The 27,889-nt window shown below is 48.4% G+C and overlaps 2 protein-coding genes, 1 long non-coding RNA gene and 1 pseudogene across 5 annotated transcripts in view; 3 read left to right on the top strand and 1 right to left on the bottom strand.

Moving 5' to 3' along the window:
* LOC105499663 (uncharacterized) overlaps positions 1–18,164 on the bottom strand; it is a 28,865-nt gene extending 10,701 nt beyond the window's left edge. The window contains exons 1-2 of the long non-coding RNA XR_011615193.1: positions 18,065–18,164; positions 1,215–2,225 (exon numbers count right to left, since the gene is read on the bottom strand). This is a non-coding gene — a long non-coding RNA (uncharacterized lncRNA). The remainder of the gene's footprint in view (positions 1–1,214; positions 2,226–18,064) is intronic.
* Positions 11,590–18,051, top strand: LOC139357092 (cytosolic iron-sulfur assembly component 2A-like; annotated as a pseudogene).
* Positions 18,165–18,259: 95 nt separating the features above from the next.
* On the top strand, positions 18,260–21,165 carry LOC105499664 (mitochondrial ribosomal protein L55). Of its 3 annotated transcripts, XM_071081713.1 has the most exons (5): positions 18,280–18,414; positions 18,550–19,123; positions 19,238–19,320; positions 19,662–19,863; positions 20,934–21,165. In XM_071081713.1, exons 3-5 carry the CDS (start codon positions 19,295–19,297, stop codon positions 21,090–21,092), a joined length of 387 nt encoding a protein of 128 aa, XP_070937814.1. In that variant the 5' UTR covers positions 18,280–18,414; positions 18,550–19,123; positions 19,238–19,294; the 3' UTR covers positions 21,093–21,165. The 3 variants fall into 3 exon arrangements, with proteins under 3 accessions (XP_011770694.1, XP_011770695.1, XP_070937814.1); XM_011772392.2 differs by lacking the exon at positions 18,550–19,123 and having other exon boundaries at positions 18,260–18,414; XM_011772393.3 differs by lacking the exon at positions 18,550–19,123 and having other exon boundaries at positions 18,277–18,414; positions 19,235–19,320.
* A 3,296-nt stretch (positions 21,166–24,461) lies between these two features.
* C1H1orf35 (chromosome 1 C1orf35 homolog) lies at positions 24,462–27,053 on the top strand. Its single transcript, XM_071081706.1, has 8 exons — positions 24,462–24,692; positions 24,773–24,923; positions 25,134–25,179; positions 25,262–25,344; positions 25,430–25,502; positions 25,637–25,722; positions 26,324–26,458; positions 26,539–27,053. Exons 1-8 carry the CDS (start codon positions 24,599–24,601, stop codon positions 26,654–26,656), a joined length of 786 nt encoding a protein of 261 aa, XP_070937807.1. The 5' UTR covers positions 24,462–24,598; the 3' UTR covers positions 26,657–27,053.
* Positions 27,054–27,889: the final 836 nt, after the last annotated feature.

Raw genomic sequence — 27,889 nt, 5'->3', positions numbered from 1 at the left:
TTTAAGGAAAACTTAAAGATAGCTCTGGGGTTCTTTAGATTGGGAGCTTGTTCCCAGTATTGGGGCATTTGTCTAGTTCAGATGGGATCCAGTTAGCTTTAGCCATCCAATGTTGGGCTTGGCCTTCATCAACAAGTGTATGAAGCAGCTGGTATAGATTGGGGAAGCCGAACTGATAGGCCTGGATTACCATGTTGAATTCATCAGCAAATCAGTTATGGTCTTCAGTGACTTTTGGGAATTCCTTGGCAATGGCTCTGAATTCAACCTTCGTCCAAGCCTTGGTCAAAGGAACATAGGAGACTTGGGATTTAGCTGGGTCATCAGTGCTCATAGGAAGGGCTGTAGGAAGGGGAGGAGGAGGTTCCAGGGAGGAGAGAGTCTGGGCCTCTAAGGCTTTTTCTTTCTTTTTTTTTTTTTTTTTTTTGGCCTCTTTTAATTGTTTACTTGTCTCAACTGGCTTTGAGACAGCGTTTTGTATAGAGGTAATTTCTGAGTCCTAAATGTGCTTTGAAGCCTCAAGATGCCAATTGTAATATGTCTCCCATTCAGACTGACGCTATAGCCACGGTCTCCTAATTTAGTTCTCAGAAAAGTAAACTTCGAAAGTTTGATCTGCAAATGGCCATTGGAGCTCCAAATTATCCTTGGTGTAATTTGTCCGTTGGTTTAAAAGGGTGCACAAGGGTGAGCCTGAATGTCTGCACATGGAACTGACTGGGGTCCTGAAGGAGGGTTGCCCTGCATGCTTTAGAATTTGGGAATCCCACTCCCTTTCTTAATCTCTCAAAAGCAAAAAGAAAATCCTATTGGTCCTTTGAGGAAACTAAAACTCAGGAACGAAGTGTTCTGCTTTCATAAGTATGCCTTTCACAGGATGCTTGTTTTGCTTGGTGGATGGCCTTTGCTCTAAGTTGTCTGACCTGTGACCATGAAGCCCTTGTTATACATAAATTCTCTTGAAACTGGTAGGCCCCCAGTGGTAATATTGCCTATCTGTGACCAGTTTGTCCTTTCAAAGGAGTCTTTGACTTTGGAGACTCTAATCTGTTATTAAAATGGTGGTGAGCACCCCAGTGACTCTTAAGTGTTCAACTGTGTCTAACAATGTTGTGTTATTTTGCTCTCAAATGATGTTTAGAAACAATGAAAACAAGGGGAAAAGGTCTAATTTGCATGCAAGCAGCCAAAAATGAAACCAAAAGAATACTCACCATGTGGAGGCTAAAGCAACTCCATCTTGGATGCCAGTCTTCCATGCTCACTTCTGATTAACCCCAGTTCTGGGACTTGTAGGAGTGTGGACTCACTGCATATCCTGCTATAGGTCAAAACAGTCTCTTCACATTATCATAAATGTGACCATAAATCCTGCCTTTTGGAAAATTCTTATCTTTCCCTGCAGGGTTGACTTCAACTGCTCTACATATTCCTTCCTTATAAAGGCCTGAGTCTGGGGGGTAACAGTGCAGGGATCCACCATCTGCAGGCTGCCTGAGTCATGGCTTTTGTCCATAAGTCTCTATCAAATTTTTTTCCTGAGATTTCAGATTTGTCAGCCTCTTTCTTCAGCCTCTCAGCTCCCCCGGCCTTTTGCAGGTAGGTTTGCATAGGCTGTTCCAGTGCAGAACACACAAGAAAGGACGTGGTGTCAACAGAAACAAATCCCGAATAAAGTCAGAGAGTTCAACCAAAAGGAGGGAGTTTGAATCCAAGACAGAAGTAAACCACACAGAAGAAAGATTACTCATGGAAGCTGAGAGCGCAATGGACTCAGGTGGGTACCGCATACAGTTCCAGAGGTTGCTGATCTGGGAAAAGCTCCTCCTCTCTGTGTCAGCCTGAAGTTGTTAGCAGTGGTGAATCTGTATGGGTCTGCACCGACCTGAATTCTTGACACACCAAGGCAAGTTTTAGAGCAGGAATGAAAGCTTATTGTTAAAAAGTTCTAGAGCAGGAATGAAAGGAAGTAAAGTATACTTGGAAGAGGACCATGAGGGCAACTTGAGAGATTCAAGTGCGCGATCTGACCTTCAACTTGGGGTCTTATACATTGGCATATTTCTGAGATCTTGCATCTCTTCTCCCCTGATTCTTCCCTTGGGGTGGGCGGTCCACATGCTCAGTAGCCTGCAAGCACTTGGGAGGGGCCACATGCACAGTGTGTTTACTGAAATTTTATGCATGCTCATCTGAGGCATTCTTCCCTTACCAGTTGAGTGTTCCTAGAGGAAGGTCATACACCAATTAAACTCTGCCATTTTGCTTCTTAGTGCTCCTGCTTGACCCTACTCACCCAACTCCTGAGATCTTATTTGAAAGCTGCTGTTTAACAGCTTCAGGTGTTATCTGTCTATTAGGAGACGGCGTTCCCTGGCACCAGCTGCAATCAATTATTTTAAAGCAACAGTTTAGCAACCGCCTGATCATCACCTGGTGATCATCTGACATTCCTGGTTTGGGAGAGGGCCTCTCCTGCCCTGCTCATGTCTGCCTAACTACCTACTGTAACAAAATGAGCAAGAGAGACCAACTCTCAAAACAAAGAGTTTATTTGTGAATAGCCAAGGAATTGTAATCTAGGATGCATGTCCTTTGGTGGACCATAAGCATATTTGAGGGGTTGGGACAAGAGGAAGCTTTTGAAAGCAAAAAAGGGTAAGCGCATGTAAGATATTTTGAAACAGAAATTCTTGTTCACAGGGGCTTATTGCAGATGGTGTTTGTTCATTGGTGGTGCTGGCTGTTGCTAGCAGAGGTGTAACTGAACTCAGGTCTAGGCCACTTGAATCTTGAAAGGCAAAAACTCAAGAGACAAGCTTTGGTAAAAGGAAAGTTAGCTTTATTCAAGATGCCAGCATCCCAGGGAAGGCAGTGAACTAGGGTTCAAAGACCACCATTCTGAGTCGTGCCTCTAAATCAGAGGTTGTTAAGGGAAATTAGGGAAAATAATGAAAACATTCTTGCGAAATGTGGGCATTCTCAGGTGGGCGGTTAATCCTTGCTTTCTTGGTCAATGCTTTGTGGCCTTCTGTGGGTATGGTCAGGCTGGCCAATTCATTCCCAGAGTTGTTGGTTGGCATGTTTTTAAAAATCTCTGTTGAAGGTCCTCTTTTTCTGAGGCCATTTTTAGTGAATAATCTAAAGACTCAAGCAAAGTAATAATTGTATTCAAGCAAGCAAGTTTTCTTCTAACATGGAGTCAGTACTGTTATAGAGGCTCTTCTATGAAGAGCCTCTTCTTCCATGGAAGTGACTTAACTGAAAGTTCTGATAGAGAAAGTCACCTGCTTATGTCACAGCTCTGCACTGGCCCACCCCACTTGCCCCTGCAGTGACATAGGTCACCACTGTGCAGGCCTGGCTTTAGTCAACCCATGCCACCCCCTTGGGTTTTCAGCTTTATTGAGACTGGCTTTCTAGAAGAAAACATTTTATTTGGGAATAGCAGAAGATTGCAACCAAAGGTATGCATGTGTGATATTGTGAAATATACATATTCAGGTTTTGTCTCCATTTTGGGGCTTCAGAAACAGATATCCCCAAAATATGGTGTCAAAACATGTGGAAATGAAGAAGCTGCAAGGTCTCTCTGACCTTCCCCACCTCATGTCTCCCAATTCTCTGTCTCTCCCAAAGCACAGGATAAAGTTGTTCTCTGAAGCTCCCTTCTCCGCCTAAAGAAGAAAACAATTACCTCTGGTCCCTTCCCTGAGTTTTTATTAACTGAATTCATATTGCAGGGAGAAAGTCTGAAGTCAATCCACCTGGACAGATGTCACAAACCACCGCCTACCCTGTGAGCCCAGCAGACTTCATGGAGGCTATTGTATGCTCTTCAAGCCCTTTGAACTCCCCTAAAAATCATTTACTGAGCTCCTAAAATCATTTATGCTTCCCCATCTCCCTTGCCCCTAAGGGCATATATCCATCTGTACACCACTCAGTGGTGGGGTAGTCACTCTGAGATTTTTCTCCCATCATATTAATAAATTTGTGTGTCATATATATTCCTCTGTTTTGTCAGATGATTTTCAGCAAATCTTGAGGGTGAAAGCCCTTTTCTGGCATACAACACCTAAAGTCCTTGAAATCTCTATAAGTAAGGGATTTTTTGTATGCTAATGAGTTGACTGGTGGCTGGCAGCCCCTAGGTAGCTTCAGAATGGGGCTAGTCACTGAAAAGATCAAGGCAGGATTGGAATTTTCATCCTCATCCCCATCTCCCCATGTCTGGGGCGGGGAAAGGGACTGAAGGTTAAACTGAGTACCTGTGGCCAGTGATTTAGTCAATCATGCCTAAGTAATGAAGCCTCCATAAACACCACAAAAGGACTAGGTTTGGAGAGCTTGGGTAGCTGAACACGTGGAGGTTCATGGAGGGTGGCTGACCCACAGAAAGCGTGGAGCTTTCAGCCCTATAACTCGCCCTGCGTATCCCTTCATCTCTATGCTTTATAATAAACCAGGAAACTTAAGTGTTTGAGTTCTGTGAGCCGCTCTAGCAAATTAATTGAATCCAAAGGGGGTCCTAGGATCCATACTTTATTGCTGGTAGGCCAGAATACAGGTAAAGCAACCTGGGCTCGAGATTGGCATTCAAATAGAGTCGAGCTGAACAAAGGAAACCCAGCTGCTATCCGCTGAAGAACTGATTGCTTGCTTAGTGTGTGGGGAGAAATACCCATCTGGTGTCAGAAGCACGTTGTGATAGCCAATGATTAAAGAATTTTTTTAAAAGTGTGTTCTGAGAGTATAATGTGAAAAACTGTGTTTGTTTTAATCCACTCAGCATGCTATGAAAGTCATAGGCCCACCTGAGGAAAATCGGGAAAAAAGGGAGTTTTACAGACAAACAGAAATCCCTGTAAACTGCTTTGAAACTATCAACCTAAGAAAAAAAGTAGAGAAAATTATCTCTAAACATGTTGAGTTTACTCAGGAATGAGAAATGAGGATTATAATTCAGAATGCACAGAAGAGTGTGTTAAAGTGAACTATATATGGCTTGAGGGCTCCATACTTCTATATTTGAGTTTTTGTGGATGAACTGCAACCTAGTTTAATAGGTAGACAGGACTGAAAACTTAGGAGTATGCACCTGTAACAATAACAAAGTCTGGGCCAATCCCAGTTGCCCTACTTCAACCATTCATACCCTGCTGTGTGTTCAAACTGTGTTCAAATAAGGCAAATACTAACCTGTAACCAATCCAACTGTTCTGTACCTCACTTTCGATTTCTGTACGTCATTTCCCTTTTTCTGTCTATAAATCTTCTTCCACCACGTGGCTGCACCGGAGTCTCTGTGAATCTGCTGTGATTCTGGGGGCTGCCCAATTCACAAATCATTCATTGCTCAGTTAAACTCCTTTAAATTTAATTTGGCTGAAACTTCTCTTTTATCAGGTGGTGTCAGAAGTGGGATTCGAGGTAGGGCCTCTAGCAACCCCCAGGAGTGCTGAGTGAATATGCAAGGTACCTGCAGGACCCACTTGTGTCCACTAATCTCTTGGAGCGGCTGAGGATTGTGGGTAAGCTCTCGGATTTCAGAGCTCCACAGATTTGTGTTTTGAGCTCTCTGAGTTTCTTTGAGCAAATTTCTGATTCCAAACTGGGTTTGGAGGTCACGACAGAAACTGGGCTGGGTGGCTGGGCATGGTGGCTCACCCCTGTAATCCCAGCACTTTGGGAGGCCGAGGCAGGCAGATCACGAGGTCAGGAGATTGAGACCATCCTGGCTAACACGGTGAAACCCCGTCTCTACTAAAAATACAAAAAATTAGCCAGGTGTGGTGGCAGGTGCCTGTTGTTCCAGCTACTCGGAAGGCTGAGGCAGGAGAATGGCATGAACCTGGGAGGTGGAGCTTGCAGTGAGCTGAGATGGTGCCACTGCACTCCAGCCTGGGCGACAGAGCAAGACTCTGTCTCAGAAAAAAAAAAAAGAAACTTGCCTGGGTACAGGAATGGATTTGATCTGGGAATTAACTGGCTTTGATCCAGTTAGAGGCCTTTTTACATACGACTGGGTCAGAAACAAACTGGTAGTAAGCAGTAATATTGCATGGGTTATACAATTTGGCTTTTGAAAATTCACAGGGATTTTTGTGTTCTACCCCTTTGTTTCATTTTTCTTGTGCACTTAGGTAGGAAAAATCACTGGCTAAGTTAATTAAGAGAACCTGAGAATAAAGCCAATATTTTAGGTAAAAATAGGAGTCTTAATTTCTGGAAAACTGAGTTCCTTCTGGGTTACACATTAGGCCTAGGAGGCAGCAAAGTCTTACAGAAATGGCAAAATCTTACTAGAGATAACTTACAGTGGAATGTTCTGAATGAGCAATGCATTGAAGTACATTTAAAAATAAGGGCTCTCAAAAAAGTCCCTTTTGGCTAAGAACGGGTTAGGCACTATGGAATGTTAACTGCTATTCTCTTTGGAATAACCTGCCTTGCACTCTTTGCTGATGGTTGAGGGTGACAGGATTAGGCATGTATGTACAGGATAGTGGCACATGGGGAACTTTTTCCTCCCGAAAGGGGAAACTTGAGAGCTGATGGGACTGTGGGAAAAGATATCTTTGCTACTGACAAACAGCCACCTGAACTTTGCAGCATTGCTGCAATGAGTCAGTCTTTCTCTGGCCTCCTTGAGCTCTTCACCTTCCCCATCCTGCCACAGGTAATACTTTTCTTTCTCTACCTTTCCTTTCCTATCTTTTCTGTTACTCAGGGCAACCATCTGGCCCGGAGACCAGTTGAACCTCCTAGTTGGAGGTTGGATTAAAGATGATGGGGCCCATCTGGGGACAAATTTAAGACTTGCCAGTTTGATATTGGCTGCTAAGCAGAGTGGCTAATGTCTATGTTTTATCACACATATTTTGCTCTGGCCAGAATGGAAACAGAAAATTTTCCTTTATGTTGTGTCTTGGCCCCCAGGGTTATGGTGCAGCCAGCTGGGTCATTAGGGCCACTCAGGGAAAGAGAACCCAGAAGTCTGTCACGCCAGCAAAAGGGTAAGAATTTCTTCCCAGTCAGACTTCTGGTCTCTCTCTCTCTCTCTCTCTCCGCGCCCCCTTCCCTCCCTCCCTCTCTCTCTGTGCAAACTCATTGAATGAATGGTAAAAATCACTGTTTATCTCCTCTGTAAATTTTGATTAATGGAAGAAAGGATTTGTGAGGCTAGTCTTAAACTGTAGCAAATCTGGTGTGCTTTGCATGCCTTTCTGTATTGTTCTGTCATGAAGAGGGGTACCTTAGGATAGACGCCTGTAAGCCCACTTTTCAAGATGGTTCAGCAAATTGGTCAGTTATGTCCTTGGGAGCTTGACCTTGTAATTATGTGACCATGCTTTCTCTTTTCACAATGGTGGGCCAGGTTCAGGGTTCAATCCCTAGATTAGGGGATGAGCCTTTCTCATTAATATTTGGGTGACCTTTGCCATTTTTAAATTCTCTTCCCCTCCACAAACTGTCTTGAATTTTCCCTTCTCAGAGCACCTATGAGGTTATTTTTGGTAAAGTTTAAAAGCCAGAAATATCAGCCATTTGGCCTGGCTAAAGTCAGGTAATAAGAAATTTTAGAAGGACTTTATTAAAGAGTTCTATGGTTAAAAGTCAGCTTAATTAAAAGCAGATATTCAAGCTCTAACAGCCTGGGGCTCCTTGGGGAAAACAAGAGGCACCAGAAACCCTTTCCTGGCCCTGTTCTTCCAAGGACTCCACCCTAAAGCAAATAATCCAATTAAGAAACTTAAAAACTGGCAAAAAAAAAAATCTTACAACTACTGTAGTAATCTTCCTCTGTCTGTCTGTGTAATTATATATGTGTTGTTGTGTGTGTAATGTTTACATAAAAGATCTCTGATTGACTTGAACAAAAATAGGCACTTAAATCAAATATTTTAAAAGAAAAATAAAAACTGTAATGCCTTTTAATTCAGGTAACTTTGGTAATCTTTGGAAAATAAAAACAGCTTTAAAAATTATTGAAAAAATAAAGACATTTATTTTAGCCTAAAATTTATTTATTTAGTATTTAGTGTTTAGTCTAAATTATGCAGGTCAGATATTAGGTTTTCTTCATACTTTAAGGTCATAAACTGCTTTGACTTTTGAAAATTGTTCAACTAATTTTGGAGACATTAAATTATAAATAAGGCCTGGGAATATGTGGAATTAGCTATGCCCCCTAGCTATGAAAAGAAGTTTATAAAGAAAAGAGACTTTATATAAGAAAGCATCTTGTAAGCTAAATTCTTGTCCTAAAGTAAAATGACTGGTTTTTTAAAAGAGGGATGTTTAAGACAAGCCAGGAAGTCCAAGCATGTCATAGATGCTCTGTGTAAGTTGTGAAATGATTCATAAAAGAAAATTTATGCACCAAAAGTGAAAGTTGCTAAGAATTACCATTATAACATGTAATTCAAACTCCTGAAAAAAATAGGTTTTAAGTGTTTTTGGTTAAGAGATTATAAGAGGGCATGGTAATATAAATTTTTGCCTAATTTAGAGGGTTAAAGGATTGTTTTAAATTAAATTAAACTAAAGGTTTAAAGAAATTGTGGAAGGTTTGTAAAAATTAACCTTGTAAAAGAAATTCTATGTGTGAAAATATTGACTAAATTTAAAGGGGTATTAATTTTTTTTCCCTAAAATGAACATCTAAATAAAAGCACAACAGGGTTTTCTTAAAGCACTAATCTGCTCTTTGACAAAAATTTGTAAAGGATTATAAAAGGTTTATGAAAATCTCGCCTTATGGTCAAACTGATTAAGACTGGATATGTTTGTCTATGAGGTTATATTAAAAACTGTGGGCCGGGCGCGGTGGCTCAAGCCTGTAATCCCAGCACTTTGGGAGGCCGAGACGGGTGGATCACGAGGTCAGGAGATAGAGACCATCCTGGCTAACACGGTGAAACCCCGTCTCTACTAAAAATACAAAAAACTAGCCGGGCGAGGTGGCGGGCGCCTGTAGTCCCAACTACTCGGGAGGCTGAGGCAGGAGAATGGCGTAAACCCGGGAGGCGGAGCTTGCAGTGAGCTGAGATCTGGCCACTGCACTCCAGCCCGGGCGACACAGCAAGACTCCATCTCAAAAAAACAAAACAAAACAAAAAAAAAACTGTGGTTGACATTAATAGTCCACTAACGCAAGGGTGAAATGTGGCTTTCTCTCTTGAACAAAATTTTCATGTAATATTGAAAGATAATGAAAGATTTTGTTTGCCTTTTAAATACACTACCAAAAAAAAAAAAAAAAAAAAAAAAAGGTGGGAGGGAATACACAAGACAGATTATTTGGAAAGGTAAGTCTTCTATTAATGAGTAAAGGTTTTTGCCTTTTGAAAAATTTTTGAGTCATCATTTTGGCTAAATGAATGACTTATGGTAAACTGGAATTCTAGTTCATAATATCAAATATTTTAAACCTTTAACATTTTTTGTTTTTTGAGATGGAGTTGCGCTCTTGTTGCCCAGGCTGGAGTGCAATGACACGATCTCAGCTCACTGCAACCTCCACCTCCTGGGTTCAAGTTATTCTCCTGCCTCAGCCTCCCGAGTAGCTAGGATTACAGGCATGCACCACCACGCCTGGCTAATTTTGTATTTTTAGTAGAGACGGGGTTTCTCCATGTTGGTCAGGCTGACCTGGAACTCCCAATCTCAGGTGAACCACCTGCCTTGGCCTCCCAAAGTGCTGGGATTACAGGCATGAGCCACCATGCCCAGCCTTAAACCTTTAACATATTTAATAGTCTTCCCAAAATCAAATTTCATCTTCAAAATGGTCTTTTCTCTGTTTTTTTTTTCTTTTTTTTTTTTTTTTTTTTTGAGATGTAGTCTTGCCCTGTCAGCCAGGCTGGAGTGCAGTGGCATGATTTTGGCTCACTGCAACCTCCACCTCCTGGGTTGAAGCAATTCTCTTGCCTCAGCCTCCCAAGTAGCTGGGACTATAGGCGTGCACCACTATGCTTTGCTAAATTTAGTATTTTTAGTAGAGATGGGGTTTCACCATGTTGGCCAGGGTGGTCTCAAATTTCTGACCTCAAGTGATCTGCCTGCCTCAGCTTCCCAAAGTGCTAGGATTACTAGGAGTACAGGTGTGAGCCATGACATCCAGCCCAAGATGGTCTTTCCTCTTCTTTTTTTTTTTTTTTTTTTTTGACTGGAGCTTCATTCTTGTTGCCTAGGCTGGAGTGCAATGGTGCAATCTTGGCTCACTGCAACCCCCCCTTCTCCTGGGTTCACGCAATTCTCCTGCCTCAGCCTCCTGAGTAGCTGGAATTACAGGCACCTGCCACCATGCCCAGCTAATTTTTTGTGTTTTTAGTAGAGACGGGGTTTCACCATATTGGCCGGGCTAGTCTCAAACTCCTGGCATCAGGTGATTCACCCACCTCAGCTTCCCAAAATGCTGGGATTACAGGCATGAGCCACTGTGCCTGGCCCCAAAATGGTCTTTTCTGGCCTGTAACTTTGGAATGCTACAGAGGGCCCCTAAAGCATCCAAAAGAGAGGTAAACATAATTATTTAACATGTTAAGTTACATGGAAGCATTGTCAAAATAAAAATAATATTTAATCATCAGTTTATATTTTAGTGGACAATAATATATGTTCCAAAATTGTAGGCCAGGCACAGTGGCTCACGCCTGTAATTCCCGCACTTTGGGAGGCCAAGGCAGGTGGATCACGAGGTCAGAAGATCGAGACCATCCTAGCTAACATGTTGAAACCCCATCTCTACTAAAAACACAAAAAATAAGCCAGGCGTGGTGGCAGGTGCCTGTAGTCCCAGCTACTCGGGGAGGCTGAGGCAGGAGAATGGCATGAACCCAGGAGGCGGAGCTTGCAGTGAGCCGAGATGGTGCCACTGCACTCCAGCTTGGGCTACAGAGCAAGACTTCATCTCAAAAAAAAAAAAAAATTTATAGGATTTCTAAAATTCTAATATGTCTGAGTATATACTGTCAATCATAATTATGGTTATTATGTTATTATACATGACAGAAATAACCAGATTCCCTTGAATAAAACTGCTAACCCGAGTGGAACAGAAAAAATTAACTAAATACAGGCCAGGCACAGTGACTCACACTTGTTATCCAGCACTTTGGGAAGCCAACGTGGGCAGATCACCTGACAGGGTCAGGAGTTCGAGACCAGCCTGGCCAACATGGCAAAACCCCGTATCTACTAAAAATACAAAAATTAGCTGGGTATGCAGTGCAAGTCTGTAATCTCAACTACTTGGGAGGCTGAGGCAGGAGGATCACTTGAACCCAGGAGGTGGAGGCTGCAGTGCGCCAAGATCATGCCACTGCACTCCAGCCTGGACAACAGAGTGAGACTCTGTCTCAAAAAAAAAAAAAGAAAAAATTATTTAAATTCCAAGAAAATACTTTGCCAGATTTTCATGTTAAACCAGCCAATACTAAAATTGTTTAGATATACAATTTGAACTTCAAGGTCTGAGTCAAATTACCTATGATAACCCATTAGTTATCAGTGCTATGTACCTAAATTGGAAAAAAAAACTGGTATTCAAGAGGACATAAGTCCAATGTTAAGCATGGACTCATGGAAAACCAGGATGGCCACCTTGTCCCTCTTGAGACTCTAAGGCTTTTGTTATTAAAGGTTCTGGATTTTATGACTCATCATGGAAAAGATAAAATGATCCAAATTGAATATACTGATGTGGTTAATTTGTAAATTGCAAAAACTGTTTAAAACCAGTGCTTCCACAGTTGCCAGGGACAGCAGAGCTGAGGCTGCTCTCCTGGACACTGAGCAGAGTCCTGTGGCTCTCGGGCCTTTTTGAGTGAGGAGCTGCTGGGCAGCCTGGGATCATGGAAGAGAAAGCGCTAGAGGTTTATGATTTGATTCAAACTATCTGGGACCTAGAAAAGCTCAATACATTAGAAGAACTGGAATTGGTAAAGGAAAGTTACATGGAAGTTAAGGAGATAAATGAAGAAGACTATCTGGTTATTACCAAGTTTACACCAGAGTACCTCATTGATATTTGGCAATTCTTATGGGGCTGTGCTTAAGAATAAAACTTCAGCGGTGTTTACCATTTAAACATAAGTTGGAAATCTACATTTCTGAAGGAACCCACTCAACAGAAGAAGACATCAGCACACAGATAAACAACAAAGAGCAAGTGGAGGCTGCAATGGAAAACCTCAGCTTATGGGAAACTGTGGAACAGTGTGTCCTTGAACCTGACTGGTAGGTATTTTAAGAGTCACTAACCTGTAATTGATATATTTGTTTAAACTCTTTGTATAATGTCAAAGACTCACGTTTAACACATAGATGATTTGTACCTCAGATCATTTTTTAAAGGATTATTTCCAAGCAAGATTTAATTTTAAGGTAGTACCTAATTTGTTCAGTGTATAACATTCTCAGGATCTGTAACACTTAAATGATCAGACAGAATAATATTTTCTAGTTATTATGTGTAAGATGAGTTGCTATTTTTCTGATGCTCATTCTGATACAAACACTTTTCATGTCCAATATCTACTGTGCCCAAATGTACTCAATTTAAATAATTACTCTGTAAAATAAATAAGCAGATGATTCTTGTTTAAAAAAAAAAAAAAAAAAGCAGCCAGGCACAGTGGCTCACGCCTGTAATCCCAGCACTTTGGGAGGCCAAAGTGAGGATCACAAAGTCAGGAGTTCAAGACCAGCCTGGCCAATATGGTGAAACCCTGTCTCTACTAAAAATGTAAAAATTAGCTGGGTGTGGTGGCAGGTGCCTGTAGTACCAGCTACTCAGAAGGCTGAGGCAGGAGAATCGCTTGAACCCAGGAGACGGAGGTTGCAGTGAGCCGAAATCAGGCCCCTGCACTCCAGCCTGGGCGACAGAGCAAGACTCCATCTCAAAAAAAATAAATAAATAAAAATAAAAAATAAAACCAATGGTTGGTTCCATATTCCTGGGAAGGTAATCAAACCTTCAGGTACATTTGGCTACCTGAAGCCAATAGGTCATTTAAACATGTATAAAAGAATTTCATTGCACTGTCATTTTCAATGCATGTTTTATGTTATAGCAGCTAATTACTATGCCAGAGTATATTTTCACCAGATAAAGAAAACTTTTTATGATTCACTGAGGACAATCAACCCCTTCACAATCTAGAACCTGAAGACTGAATCCTCTGAGAACATCAGAGAAAGACTGTCCTTCTATACTGCAACAAAACTTTGGAACCTTGAACCTTGGGTTCATAAACAACTGAGAGGGGTCCCTCTACACTCGCGGAACTGTACACCTTTCAGAATCCTTAAGGTAAAACTAACCCAGAAAGTTTCTTCCCAGAAGAAGGTGGCATCCTTGACGTGAACAGCTTTTCCCAAGATCATGGATCAAGACTTCTATCATAAGACTCTTATCTTTGAATATTTTTTCCCTGTTTATGCCTCTATGAACAATAGAAAATGGGTTCTATTATGTTCAGTTATATGGTATACTTTTATTTGTGAAGGATTTTGCAGCTAGCCTTATACTTGAATAATCTTATACTTTGATAAGGACAAGATGAAGGCCCAATGTAGGTGAAAAACTTTAATTGTACATACATTTCCTCATAATCAGTAAAAACTCCTCTTAACCCACATCATGGGTTTTAAAGGAATCTCTTTAGAGAACATTGCCAGGGGGCCTTCACTTTTCTAAAAGGACGTCATTTGTTAGGTCCTTTTTCCTTGGTTTAGAATAAAATAGGCAATAATTAAAAATGTATCCCTCATAATAGGCTCTCTAGCAGATTCTACTGTAAAGGCTATCATTACACAACAGACTTTAAATTCTCTTGTGAAAGTTATGCTAAATAATAGAATTAGCTAAACAGAAAAGTACCTGTGCAGCTGCTGGCACTTGTGGCCTATGGAGGAATACATTAAATGTAGATTATAAAAATTCAGGCTGGGCACGGTGGCTCACGCCTGTAATCCCAGCACTTTGGGAGGCTGAGGTGGGCGGATCACGAGGTCAGGAGATCGAGACCATCCTGGCTAACACAGTGAAACCCCGTCTCTACTAAAAATACAAAAAATTAGCCGGGCATGGTGGCGGGTGCCTGTAGTCCCAGCTACTCTGGAGGCTGAGGCAGGAGAATGGCGTGAACCCAGGAGGCGGAGCTTGCAGTGAGCCGAGATTGTGCCACTGCACTCCAGCCTGGGTGACAGAGCGAGACTCTCTCTCTAAAAAAAAAAAAAAAAAAAAAAAGAAATTCAGTTGTAGAGGATTAATGAAAAGATCATTTAGTCAAGCAAGTAGACCCTTTATCTCACTCATTCTTTAATCTATTTAATTTTAGGCGGTTTGGTTTATGCGGACCCTGGGTAACGAGCACCCTCCAAACTCTTGGTATTATCCTCCCAATAGGCATAATAATAGTCTCCCTGGTGCACTGTATTCTCTCTAAGGTTTTAAATGTTTGCATGCAGCCATCTCTAGAACCTCAAATGGTCTCTCTTCAACTGGAATGAAAGAGCTGAAAGAAATATGTGACCATGAGGATACCATAACCTATGAATGATGTGCTGACACCAGAAACCCAAAATGATGGTAACAGAGTGGTGCTAAGGCCCCAAATTTTGGTCACACTCTCACCTAAGTGAGAACCTGACCAAAAAGGGGGAATTTTTTTAAAAAAACACAATTATGGGAGGCCATTGTTTTGGACTAAGCTCATGCACTAGGTCCCAACAGGCCAAACCAAACTAAAATGGAGTCACTCATGCTACATGTAACATAATCAAACTAAGGATACACATAAATCCTAGAACAGACCAGGTTTTTTCTCCTGTAAACAGAATGTTCCAGCATAAAGACATACCCTCTACTCAGTCTTTGTTCCTACCTTTGGAAAACTCATTGTTCTACTGTTTCCCAGTGGGTTTCAGGAGCAAATAAGTACATCTACAATGGTGACAGTGACAACAACTAAAGTTTTGGTCAATCTCTCAAAATTGAGAAAATGACCAAAAGAGGGGAGTTGTTGAAGCGAACTAAATATGGCCTGAGAAGGACTTCATACTTCTATATTTGAGTTCTTGCGGATGAACTGCAACCTAGCTTAAGGTAGATAGATTGAAAACCTAACAGGAGTATGCAACTGTAACAATAGCTGCCTCCTGGCCAATCCCAGAGGCTGCACTTCAACCATTCATATACTGCTGAGTGTTCAAACTGTGTTCAAATAAGGCAAACACAACCTGAAAACAATCCAGCCGTTTTGTACTTCACTTCCAATTTCTGTACATCATTTACCCTTTGTTTGTCTACAAATCTTCCACCACGTGGCTGCGCTGGAGTCTCTGTGAATCTGCTGTGATTCTGGGGGCTGCGTGATTAGTGAATCGTTCATTGCTCAATTAAACTTTAAATTTAATTCAGCTGAAGTTTTTATTGTATCAAGTGTAAACCAAAAATAAAAAAAAACTTATAAGGCTCCCCAGCCATCTAAATAGACTTCCTCCTTGGCCAGGGAACTCTTAATTTTCTTTCCTTTTTTTTTTTTTTTTTTTTTTTGACGGAGTCTTGCTCTGTCACCCAGGCTGGAGTGCAGTGGTGCGATCTCTGCTCACTGCACCCTCTACCTCCCAGGTTCAAGTGATTCTCCTGCATCAGCCTCCCAAGTAGCTGGGATTACAGGCGCGCATCACCATGCCTGGTTAATTTTTGTATATTTTTTAGTAGATACTGGGTTTCACCATGTTGTCCAGGCTGGTCTTGAACTCCTGACCTCAAGTGATTCACCCGCCTCTGCCTCCCAAAGTGTTGAGATTACAGGTGTCAGCCACCGTGCCTGGCCTGGAACTCTTAAAATTTAACCTGAAAGACCGGTTCAGGCCATGATAAGAAGTGGGGGTCAGACATGCCTCATTATACGTCTCTGGCATTAACATCAACATAGACTTTAAGTCTGATAAACATTTTACAACCTATTCTCTCTGAAGCTTAATAGCTGAAAGCTTCCTCTGCAAATAAGAACTTTGGTCTCCACAATCATATATATATATATATATATATATATATATATATATACACACATATATATATATATATATATTTTTTTTTTTTGAGATGGAGTCTCACTCTGTCACCTAGGCTGGAGTGCAGTGGTGCAATCTCAGCTCACTGCAACCTCTGCCTCCCGGGTTCAAGTGATTCTCCTGCCTCAGATCCCTGAGTAACTGGGATTACAGGCACACACCACCACGCCCGGCTAATTTTTGTATTTTTAGTGGAGAGGAGGTTTCATCATGTTGGTCAGGCTGGTCTCAAACTCCTGACCTCGTGATCCGCCTGCCTCAGGTTCCCAAGGTGCTGGGATTACAGACGTGAGCCACTGTACCTGGCCCACAGTCTTTTATCTTAACCCAGACATTCCTTTCTGTTAATCCCTGGTCTTTAGGTAAATTCAACCAATTGTCAAACAAAATTTTTAAGTCCACCTATAAGCTGGAAGCCACCATCCTTGACCCCCGCGTTGAGTTGTCATGCCTTTCTGAACCAAACCAATATAGGTTTTAAATGTATTTGATTGATACCTCATGCCTCCCTAAAACGTATAAAACCAAGCTGCACCCTAACCACCTTGGGAACATGTTCTCAGGACCTCTGTCCTGAGGGCTGTGTCACAGGCCATGGTTACTCATATTTGGCTCAGAATAAATCTCTTGAAATATTTTACAGTTTGACTCTTTTTGTCAACAACAGCAAGCCACCAGCACTCCTGGTGAGGGAAGGGTAGAGGGAACTTTTTATCAGCGAAATGGGAGAGGTTCACAGAAACTGCTTAGAAAGAGTTCATTGGTTCCAGAGGCCCAACGCCAAAGCTCAAAGTTGTCCTCAGTTCATTGGTGGAGCTGCCATTACTGGGCAAATGTTTCTTCCGAGCATCTTATCTGAATTACTGTAGTCACAAAGATCGTCTAAATTTTATCAAAGTAGGAGACCCGCGAATGACACAAAAGGGTTTCTTGCGAGGTTTTTCGAAAGTCCTTGTAAATAGTTCTTATCTCACACACTAAGCCTGAGCCTCCTGTCCTTCCCAGCCCTGTCTGTCTGGGCCTGACAACGTGATTTCATTCCTTATTCGTAACTTTCACAAAACAAAGGCCCTGGTCTCATGAACTCACTGCACAAAGTGACCCTGGTTCGCTGGGGGCAGATAAGCGATGCTATCTGCCTGCCCTGGTCCAAACATCTCATCTGGAATACTGCAGGCCAGTGGAAATGCCCGGAATAAACTCTGCTTACAAGGTAATAGCGAGCCTCACTGGCATTTCAGAAATGGCGTGACAGCTGCTTCCTTAGGGCCCTCCCCACTCCATTTTGGTTACGTTGTGACATAAATTACTCCATTTTGAACTACAGGGTCATTCCTCAGCCTCCGCCAACCCCGCGGATCCCCCCTCAGCCCTGCTGTATCAGCCTTTCAGATCCTCCTTCAGCCTCTCAGGTACCCCTCAGCCCGCTGCGTCCCTCTTCAGCCCCACCTTGAACTTTCCTCATCCCCAGAGATCCTCCCTCAGCCTCCCTTGATTCCCACCTCAGCGCCCAAGGATCCTCCCTCACTGCCCCCTGGGACCTCCCTCAGTTCTGCGGATCCCCCCTCAGCCTCTTGGGACCTCTCTCACCCCTTCTAGATCCTTCCTCAGCCCCGCAGATCCTTCCGCAGCTCCCCCTGGATCCTCCCTCAGGCCAGCTGGTGCCCACTCAGCCCCGCGCATCCTCCCTCCCTCAGCCCCCACCGGGATCCTCCCGCAGCCCCACGTGGGTCCTCCCTCAGCCCAGCTGGTGCCCCTTCAGCCCCGCGGATCCTCCCTCAGTTCCCTTGCGTCCTCCCTCAGGACCCCTGGGTCCTCCCTCAGACCTCCGGGACCTCTCTCAACTCTCCTGGATCCTCCCTCAGCCCTGCGGATCCTCCTTCAGCTCCCCACCCGGGGTCCTCCCTCAGACCCGCGGGTCCCCCTCGACCCCGCTGGCCTGCCCTGGTCCTCCCGTAAGAACGGAGGTCACCTGGCCGACGCCGCCTCGCTCCTCGTACTGCAACAGCGCCCCGCAGGCCTAGCCTACCTAGGCTTCGCCCCGCCCACGACATTACATCACACCGCGCCGGCCCCGCCCAACGGGGGGGTATATCTTGGTGTCTCACCGCCCACTCTTGCCTCGCCCCGCCATGGAATACGTCCTACCGCGCGACGCAGCGCCTGCCAGTGACGTTGTGGGCTGCAGCGCTGCAGCACCCAACGCAGTGAGTGTGCTGTGACCTCCTGCGTGGCCTCGTCCCTGGTCTTAGTTTCCACCGGGCAGTGGGAGTCAGGACCGCCTGTCCTCAGGCCCCTCCTCAGCGACTGTAGCGGCTGCAGGTTGGCGCTTCGTGTGGGCGGGGAGCAGAGGCGGGGGGCGCTGTACTCTCCCTGTGGAGTCCGGAGGGAGGGAGGCAGGGAAGGGGACTGGGGGCTGCACCTGTACTGGGCCCTTGTCCCCATGCGGTCTAGCAGGAAGGAAGAGGGAGCTTCCCCTGAAGACCCTCCTGGACCAGCCCCAGGCTCCTGTGCTCGTGAGGCCGAGGGAGAGGGATGTCGGCATAGGACACGGAGCAGGATTTCCATTTTAGAGGCAGCCGGACCCTGTCTTCAGGTCCCTTCCTTGGTGAAAGGGGTACGCCAGAGGAAGCTGGGCGCTCGGCCGCCGTGCAGCCTCGTCTCCTGGAATCTGAGTATTGGAAACTGGGCTTTCACCTCGGATAACTCAGCACAGACTCCCATGGGAATCCAGGTCACAGCAAAGCAGCCCTGGGCCTCCATTCTCCTTTAAGCAAGCATGACAATCCTCACCTGACTGGGTTTTTATTAAAACTAGCAATGACCTTAGAAAGCAAGGCATGACCTCAGCTCCACTTTTGAGGCTGCAGTCCATTTAGAGAGGTTTCCCAGACTCGGTAACGGCCAGAACAAACAGCCTGTGCCCTGCCGCAGACTGAGTCAGAATTTTTGGGAGTAGTGACCAACTTCTGCTTTTGGAAAAACCTCTACAGGCGGTTCTGAGAAGTCCAAGGGTTGCTGGGAGAGGTTGGTGAGTGGCGTGTTGATTACATGTGTCTTGGAAGCATCCTGGGCTGGGATTTGATGTGAACCCATTAGGTGGAAGAACCTTTTAAAAAAGATGTCTTCATTCTCTGCCTAGCAGGTTGCACGCCAGGGCCTGTACTTACCACCACCACGTGCCACGGGACTCTAAGGAGGAATGGCGGCCGTGGGCAGCCTGCTTGGGTAAGCATGGACTTTTAGGCCCCTGGGTATTACTGTCAGGGGCCACCCCAGGGAACCCCTCTATTCAGCAGGAAATGGCCATTCTAATCCTCCCTAGTCCCAGCTATTATCCACTGTCCCCTGTGCTGGAAGCTTTGTGCCCTTGCTCAGCCTGGCAGGCTCTTCCTGGCTAGGGGGCCAGAGTGGCTCTGACCACAGCCTGCGGCTCCTCAGGAAGCCCTGAGGCTCATCCTGCTCCTGGCATGGGTCACCAGCTCTGGTAGTGTCTCCTGTTGCCTGGCAGTGCCCCATCACGGCCAGCCTCAGTCATGTTGGACCAGTGCTTACACGTTTATCTGCAGCCTGCTGAGGCAGAGCACCGTGAAGGCCACCGAACCTGCACTCCGCCACCTGCACACATCCTCCTGGCAGGCCGACAGCAGCAGGGCCTCACTCAGTCGTGTGCACCGCCAAGCTTATGCACGACTCTACCCTGTACTGCTGGTGAAGCAGGATGGCTCCACCATCCACATCCGCTACAGGGAGCCGCGGCGCATGCTGGCGGTAAGCTTCCCTCTCCAGGTGCTTCCAGGTGCTGGGCTGGGGTTCAGGCTGTGGTGGCGGTGCTGGTGGCCAGTTGCCTTAGGATGGACATGTGGCTGTGGTCACTGTACCACATGACAGGAGTCAGAGGAGCAGGTGGTTGTTGGAGGATTGGAGGAAGGCTCAGATCCAAAACTGACTCTTAAGCGCCAAAATTAGATAGGACTAACCAGTAGTGTGTTTTTATTTTTAAAATTTATTTTTTGAGACAGGGTCTTGCTCTGTCAACCAGGCTGGAGTGCAGAGGCATGATCTCAGCTCACTGCAGCCCTGACCCCCTGGACTCATGCGGTCCTCCCACCTCAGCCTCCCGAGTAGCTGGGACTGCAGGTGCACACCACCATGCCTCGCTAACTTTTTGAAATATTTTTTGTACAGATGGGGTTTCTCTGTTGCCCAGGCTAGTCTTGAACTCCTGGGCTCAAGTGATCCTCTCACCTCAGCCTCCCAAAGCACTGGGATTACAGGCATGAGTGAGCCACCATGCCTGGCCTTGTGTGTTTTTAAAAACATCAGGCCGGGCGCGGTGGCTCACGCCTGTAATCCCAGCACTTTGGGAGGCCGAGGCGGGCGGATCACAAGGTCAGGAGATCGAGACCACGGTGAAACCCCGTCTCTACTAAAAATACAAAAAATTAGCCGGGCGCGGTTGTGGGCGCCTGTAGTCCCAGCTACTTGGGAGGCTGAGGCAGGAGAATGGCGTGAACCCGGGAGGCGGAGCTTGCAGTGAGCCGAGATCGCGCCACTGCACTCCAGCCTGGGCTGGGCGACAGAGCGAGACTCCGTCTCAAAAAAAAAAAAAATAAAAAATAAAAAAAAAATAAAAAATAAAAACATCAAATCTGGGGAAAACACAGAACAATTTATTTTGAAGATTGAAAGCTTTGAAAGGAGAGACCAATAAGAATGTTTGAAAATTAAGCTAGTATAGGATGGAAAACACAAGTTGACAGGAAGGCCCTGGGCTGTCCCCTCAGTAGTTCTCAAGGTCCCTCGATCCACATGGACAAAACTTGGTCTGTCCCCTGCAGATGCCCATAGATCTGGACACCTTGTCTCCTGAGGAACGCCGGGCCAGGCTGCGGAAGCGTGAGGCTCAGCTCCAGCCGAGGAAGGAGTACAAGCAAGAGCTCAGTGATGACTTTCATGTGGAGCACTACCAACAGTTCTGGAACAGGACCAAGAAGTGACCGTGGCTCCAGCCACCCCGGGACGTTGATAAGATGGGAGGACTGTTCTTAAATCACATATTCTCGAAGCTGCCACCTGGAGTCTGTGTCTGTCCCCACACTTGGTGTGAGCCCCAGACTGGCAGCTCGTCCCCTGAAAGGCACGAGCTCAAGCACAGAGAGGGCTTAGTGGACTAGCAGGGTGAGGGTTGGTTTAGATCAAACCTGTGGGCTTTGGACACTGCTCTGGGGCTGTGGTGCCCACAAACAACTGTGTTGGCAGTACCCAATACCTCCAAGCTCTAAGCTGTGCCTTCCCAGCCTCAGAGGCACCAAGGCGACTGCCCTCCTGACAGCACAGTGGCCCTCAGGTTGGTTCCTAGGAGGGCCTGGGTGTTCTGGGACTCAGGCATCAACCTTGGTGGGGCAGCCCTAGGACCATCTGGACCACAGCCTGCAGCTCCCTGCCCTGGCCCTGCATTCCCAGGCTGCCCCAGGGAAGGTCCTGCCCTGGGAGGGTCCCCAGAGGAGCAGCCAGCCCTGGTTGTCCTTGACTGCTAATGGGGTCTGAAAAGCACAACCCAGGGAGATCCACAGACCCTGCTCCATCTGTCCAGAGGCTGATTTCACTTAGGACCAGCTCCAGCTGATGTGCAGGCACCTTCACACACACATCAGCCCAGGTTTTGGACAGCTCAGGGCCCGGACTGCTTCCTGTCCCTGTCCTGGGGTGTTACTGGGTCCCAGCTGGCAGGCTGTCTCACTGACACCTGGAGTGCCCAACAAACACTTCTTGCAGTGGTGTTCTGGGATTGCCAGGCAGGTCAGAGTGTGCTGTCGTGCCCCTGTGATGACAGTGCTTGTAACTGAGGAGCCTGGGCAGTGTCCGCACCTCACAGGCCCTTCCCTTGTCCCTTAAGTTTGTTCCTGGCCCTCTGCTCATCCTGCCGGCCTTCAGCTCTGCTGAGAAGAGCCTGCAAGGGATGTCCCCTGTCCCTGTGACCCAGCAGTGCCTGACCTCACATGGATGGGCTGTGTGGCCGCCTGGGACTCTGCCTTGCAGGGTTACTTCCTGAGCAGCCTCCCTGGAGCCCCTGTCTCTGAAGTTGTGGCTCAATCCCTGTGGCATATAGAGCCAGCTGCCCAGCCACACTGTGCAGTCACTTGGCCCCCTCCTCCAGTGTACCCAGCCTCCTCCCTCTATAGTGGGTTCCCCTGGGAACTCCACTGCCCCTCTACTTACTCCCTCACCTCCACCCTCCTGGGTCCAGCTTTGCTGCTGTCACAGAGGACACCACTGTGATCAGTGCCCCCAGCTGGGACTCCACCCAGCAGGCACAGGCCATGCAACCTCCACCGCGGTGACCCCTCCTCCTGTGGCCTATGGCTTGTCAGGCTAATGGGCCCAAAACTGACCAGGTCTTCCCCAGAAACCTGGTCCTCTTGTTGACAGGTGGCTGCTTCATCCTCACAGTTGCCCAGACCAGAGCCTCAGAGCCGTCCTGGACTCTTCCCCAACGTCCACCTGGCCCTGCTATCCCCTCTCCACCACACCTGATATCCAGTCAGTGGTCACACTCCACAGCTGGGCCCTGCCCACATGGCCGAAGTCCACCCTGGCCTGGCAAGCCGCAATTGCACCCAGGAGTTGATGCCCTACACCCAAGGAAGCCTTCCCAGGAGTGGGCCAGTCACCTTCTGTGTGCCAGGCTGTGGCCTGCTGCTCTGCCCTTGCCATGCACCTGCTCCATGATGCAAGCTCACACAGCACCTCATGAGGGAGATGGCAGCCGGTACTTGCTAAGTAGGTAGATGAGCCAGATGGGCTGTCTGCCAGGCTGCTCTAACAGCCTGACCCATGGACTGGGTCACTAAGAAACAGAAATTTCCCACAGTTCTGGACACTAGACCTGTGTTTCATCCAGTTCAACCTGTGGCTGGAATTGCCCCAAAAGTGGTGGCAGTAGAGTTCCCACAAGGGAGTGCCCCACACCATGCTGAGATGGGGCTGGTTAGGATTCTACAGAAAGATTGAGCATGCCAGGGTAATGCGCCCAGAGCATTTATTAGCAGGGCTTTTGTACAGAGTGGGCTGCAGCAGTTCTTGCAACGGGTGGTGAGAGAAATGAATGTTCTCTCTAGGTATGTCCATGGGGAGGGGGTTGTCGAATGGAGTTTATATGAGGGTTTAAGGAATCTGGCTCAGGCTGGGTCCAGTTTCTTTCTGTGTTTTGAGCAACAACCTAGATGCTGTCATCTGTGCCTGGGAACGTTCATGGCTATGGCTCAGGTTCAAGTCTGCAGACGAAATTATACCGTTGGCGAGGTCACAGAGCGGCTAAGGGACTCTGTTTCTTGGTCACCACTGGGAATGAAAGTGGAAAGGTGAAGCAGGGGGATGCCACAACCTCCAAAATCAGGGTGCCCATCATGCTGAGGTTCTGGGAAGGGGTCTCTGGGGACTACAGACTTCCCGCTGCCTTCGCACAGTGGAAAGCTGCACAAAGCTCTCGGGTCTCTTTTATGAAGGCTCTGTCGTCATGACCTAGTCACCTCCGAAGCACCAACGCCTTGGGTTGAGGATTTCACGTGGGAGTTAGGGTGCACATTCAGTTTACCACGGCAAGGATGGGACCAGTGCTCTGAGGGTGTCTGGGTAGCTGCTGGTTCATCCAGAAGTTTACTGGGTAATACTCAGAAATTCCACAAATCATTAGGGCATTACCTTGTTAAGCTCCCCATATGGAATCGCGGCTGGCAGTGACCAATTGGCGGTGTTAGCTAGGCGCATCCTGTGTGTTTTCTTTTTTTATGAGACAGGGTCTCGCTCACTCGCTCAGGTTGGAGCGCAGTGGCGCGATCTCCTGGGCTCAAGAGATCCTCCCGCCTCAGCCTCAAAGCGTTGGGACTACAGGCGCGCAAGCAAGCGCGCGCCCGGCCCATTTTAACTTTTTTTTTTTTTTTTTTTTTTTTGAGACAGAGTCTCGCTCTGTCGCCCAGGCTGGAGTGCAGTGGCGCGATCTCGGCTCACTGCAACCCCGCCTCCCGGTTCAAGTGATTCTCCTGCCTCAGCCTCCTGGGTAGCTGGGATTACAAGTGTGCACCACCACACCCGGCTAATTTTTGCATTTTAGTAGAGACGGGGTTTCACCATGTTGGCTAGGCTAGTCTGGAATTCCCGACCTCAAGCGATCCGCCTGCCTGGGCCTCCCAAAGTGCTGCGGGAGCCACAGCGCCCAGCCCGGTTTTAACCATTTTTAAACGTACAGTTCGGAGGCGTTCCCGCGCTGGGCAGGATAGGCGCAGTGCGCAGGCGCCCAAAGCCTGCTTGAAGGTGACGCGCGGGAGCACAGAGCCGGGGCGATGCGCTGCGCAGGCGCGCGGGGCGAAGCCGGGTGGGCGCCGGGTGACGTCACGGCGCGCGACGCGAAGGCGGGGTCGGGCCTGGGTCCTACGGTAGTGGGTACAGAGGGTCCGGGGTTGCGGGTCGCAGGCCGCAGGCCCCAGGCAACTGCCTCCCGGGCGCCATGTTCGGTTCCAGTCGCGGAGGCGTGCGCGGCGGGCAGGACCAGTTCAACTGGGAGGACGTGAAGACTGACAAGCAGCGGGAGAACTACCTGGGTCCGTGGGCGCGGTGGGCGCGGTGGGCGCGGCGGGCGGCCTCCCGGGGGGCGCTGGGCTCACGGCGCCTACGTCCGCAGGCAACTCGCTGATGGCGCCCGTAGGCCGCTGGCAGAAGGGCCGCGACCTCACCTGGTACGCCAAGGGCCGGGCGCCGTGCGCGGGCCCGAGCCGCGAGGAGGAACTGGCAGCAGTGCGGGAGGCGGAGCGGGAGGCGCTGCTGGCGGCCCTGTGAGTGTCCGCGGACATCAGCGGTCGGTGCTTGGGACTTCGCTGCCGGGGCAGGGTGGGGCCAGGGGCGGGGGCTGGGGGTTGGGCTGGGCGGGGGCGGGGCTGCGGGGACTTGCGCGGGTGGGACCCTCAGGATGAAGGCTGGAGTGGTGAGGACCCGTGGTGGGAGGAGGTCTGTCCGTCCTGACGCCTGCTCTGGTCCTGTCGCAGTGGCTACAAGAACGTGAAGAAGCAGCCCACGGGCCTGAGCAAGGAGGTAACTCCCTGGGGTGGGGGGCACGTGGAGGGCCGTGGGTGTGGGGCCGTCCGGAACGCTGCCTGTGCTCCCGCACCTGCAGGATTTCGCGGAGGTCTGCAAGCGGGAAGGAGGCGACCCCGAGGAGAAGGGCGTGGACCGGCTGCTGGGGCTGGGGAGCGCCAGGTGCGAGCAGGTTTCCAGGGGAGGGCAGAATTGCTCGGGTGAGACGGGCCCTTGACGGACTATCTTCATCGCCGTGTTCCTGCAGTGGCTCCGTGGGCCGCGTGGCGATGTCCCGAGAGGACAAGGAAGCCGCCAAACTGGGGCTGTCTGTGTTCACGGTAATTCCCCGCCCCGCCTGACCGCAACAGGGGCCAACAGGGGTGGCGCAGGGCGGGGGCACTCCCCTGGGCGCTGCGGGGCGTGGTGTGGGGCCGGCCCTCAGACTCTTCCCCAGAGCGCGATTCTCTCGCAGCATCACCGCGTAGAGAGCGGCGGGCCCGGGACCTCGGCAACCTCGGCCAGGAGGAAGCCGCGGGCGGAGGATCAGACGGAAAGCAGGTGAGGCTGCACCTACTGGGCGAGCTGCGCGCCGGAGGGGGTCTCGGGAGGACCTCAGCGGCTCCCGCTCCGGCAGGTGGCAACTTCTCTTGGCGCACCGGCCCGGCCGGTGGCCTGCCCTACTTTACTTCCTGTCCCACTTACTCCTAGGTTTTTCTCTAGGGGAGTTTCTCGGGTCACCCTTGAAGAGAGGTCCTAAGTACTGGCAGTGGTCGCGGGCTGCGCCGTGGGAGGGCGCTCAGGACCTGCGGCGGGGCCTTTTCCTTCCATGGGTGGCACCTCCAGGGCTTCTCTTGGGTGGTGAGCCTGGGCCTGACCCCAAGAGTGGCCTGGTGGGTGCAAGTAGGAAGGTGTCAACCTGTCAAGGGCACAGCTGGGGTGTAACAGGGCCGTGCTGTGGAGATAGGGATATCGCATCAGTTTCTAACCCAGGGCAGCCACTGGCCACGTGACTGCATTACTGAGGAGTGGAATTGGTAGTCTGATTTAACTGATTTAAAGACGCACTTGTGGGTGGTGGCTTCATCTCCTGGTTGGGGTCTGTGTTCACTCTTGGCCTGCAAGACTAGGGTCTGAGGTGCGCCTTGTATCCTCCTTGTAGCTCTGAGAGCCACAGGAAAAGCAAGAAGGAGAAGAAGAAAAAGAAAAAGAAGAAACACAAGAAAGAGAAGAAGAAGAAAGACAAAGAGCACAGGCAGCCAGCTGAGGCTGCCTCCTCTCCCACATCTCGCGAGAGGTATGCCCTGGTCTATGTCTGCCTCTTGTGGGTGGGAGCCTGGTTGACTCCTTCTGAGTGACTGCCCTTGGTCTCCCCAGGCCCAGGCACCACCACGACTCCTATTCCAACTCCCCCTGTTGTAAGAGGAGGAAGCGGGGACACAGTGGGGACAGAAGTCCGTCTCGCAGGTGGCATGACAGAGGCTCTGAGGCCTGATGGCTGGACCCTGCTCACTGCTATTGTGGGACCCTGAACTCTCCCTTTGCCTTGCTTGCCTCCTGCCTCGGAAGCCCCTCGTGTGTGGGTGAAGCCCGGGGCTGCTCCTGTGGAAGTGGCTCTGGGCACCAGCCTGTGGGGCTAATGGCTAGACAGCTAGCTCTGGAAAACCTCCAGGTTTCACATAGCGGGGGTGGTCCCTGGCTTGCCCTGTGAAGGTGAACCTGCCCAGAGGTACCAGTAGAAGCTGGACTCCCTCTGCCAGTAGAGACAGCAGCCATGGGCCTATGAGCGGTCTAACTGTGGCCAAGTATGGTGACCTCTATTTTTCCTTACATTGACTCTTTGTATTTCAATAAATATATTTTAAAAGGAAGGTGTATCATCCTAATTGGAAGGTCAGTGTCAGGAGTTAAATGAGATCCCACTGGGAGGTTGGAGCTGGGGTCTGTCTTCCAGGAGTCTGAGGCCTGGTGATTTTTTTTTTTTTTTTTTTTTAGTTTCGCTTTTGTTTCCCAGGCTGGTGTGTAATGGCACTATCTCAGCTCACTGCAACCTCCGCCTCCCAGGTTCAAGCGATTCTCCTGTCAACCTCCTGAGTAGGTGGAATTACAGGCGCCTGCCACTACTCCCAGCTAATTTTTGGTATTTTTTAGTAGAGACGAGGTTTCACTGTGTTGGCCAGGCTGGGTCTCGAACTCCTGACCTCAGATGATCCACCCGCCTTGGCCTCCCGAAGTGCTGGGATTACAGGCGTGAGCCACGGCGTCCATCTGATTCTCAATGTCCTGGGGGAATGTAGTCCTCCCGTGTGTGCCCAGAGCCCCACCAAAACCCAGAGAGGGCCGAGGCCATGGAAGCCGGTGCTCAGCTGGCAATGTGGGAACCTGGGGCAGAGAGCCCTATAGTCTGTGGAGGCACAGCCTCAATTGGGTGTGGGGGTTGGGGGACTCCACCAACTGCCTGCTGCCCCAACCCCCAGGTCTGCTCCCGGGCCAGTGGGGTGGGTGTCCCCTCTGCCTGGCCCTAAGAAGGATCAGGGCTGTTCAGGATGTGTGTGGCCACCAGAGTGCATGGCATAAAGATGGCACCTGGGCTGCATCATAGTTCACTGCAGCATTGCAGTTTTGGGATCAGAGGCATGAGCTCCCTCGCCTGGCCTATTTCTGACTTCAAAGGAAGTTAAGCAGACCTTCTTCAGGGCCCTGGCCAAGGTGTGGCTCCTGTGGCTTT

This window comes from Macaca nemestrina, chromosome 1 (genome assembly GCF_043159975.1).
Source record: "Macaca nemestrina isolate mMacNem1 chromosome 1, mMacNem.hap1, whole genome shotgun sequence".
NCBI classification, from domain to species: Eukaryota; Metazoa; Chordata; class Mammalia; order Primates; family Cercopithecidae; genus Macaca; species Macaca nemestrina.
Note: the sequence above shows the minus strand (reverse complement) of the source record. Positions and strands in the feature narration are given on the sequence as shown.

Bases quoted from the DNA above. Each gene is read 5' to 3' on its own strand.
- LOC105499664 (XM_011772392.2), top strand. From the start codon at position 19,295: ATGGCGGCCGTGGGCAGCCTGCTTGG. The intron at 19,321-19,661 runs GTAAGCATGGAC...GTTTATCTGCAG, and splicing joins GCCGTGGGCAGCCTGCTTGG to CCTGCTGAGGCAGAGCACCG. The intron at 19,864-20,933 runs GTAAGCTTCCCT...TGTCCCCTGCAG, and splicing joins AGCCGCGGCGCATGCTGGCG to ATGCCCATAGATCTGGACAC.
- C1H1orf35 (XM_071081706.1), top strand. From the start codon at position 24,599: ATGTTCGGTTCCAGTCGCGGAGGCGTGCGCGGCGGGCAGGACCAGTTC. The intron at 24,924-25,133 runs GTGAGTGTCCGC...GTCCTGTCGCAG, and splicing joins GAGGCGCTGCTGGCGGCCCT to TGGCTACAAGAACGTGAAGA. The intron at 25,345-25,429 runs GTGCGAGCAGGT...GTGTTCCTGCAG, and splicing joins CTGGGGCTGGGGAGCGCCAG to TGGCTCCGTGGGCCGCGTGG.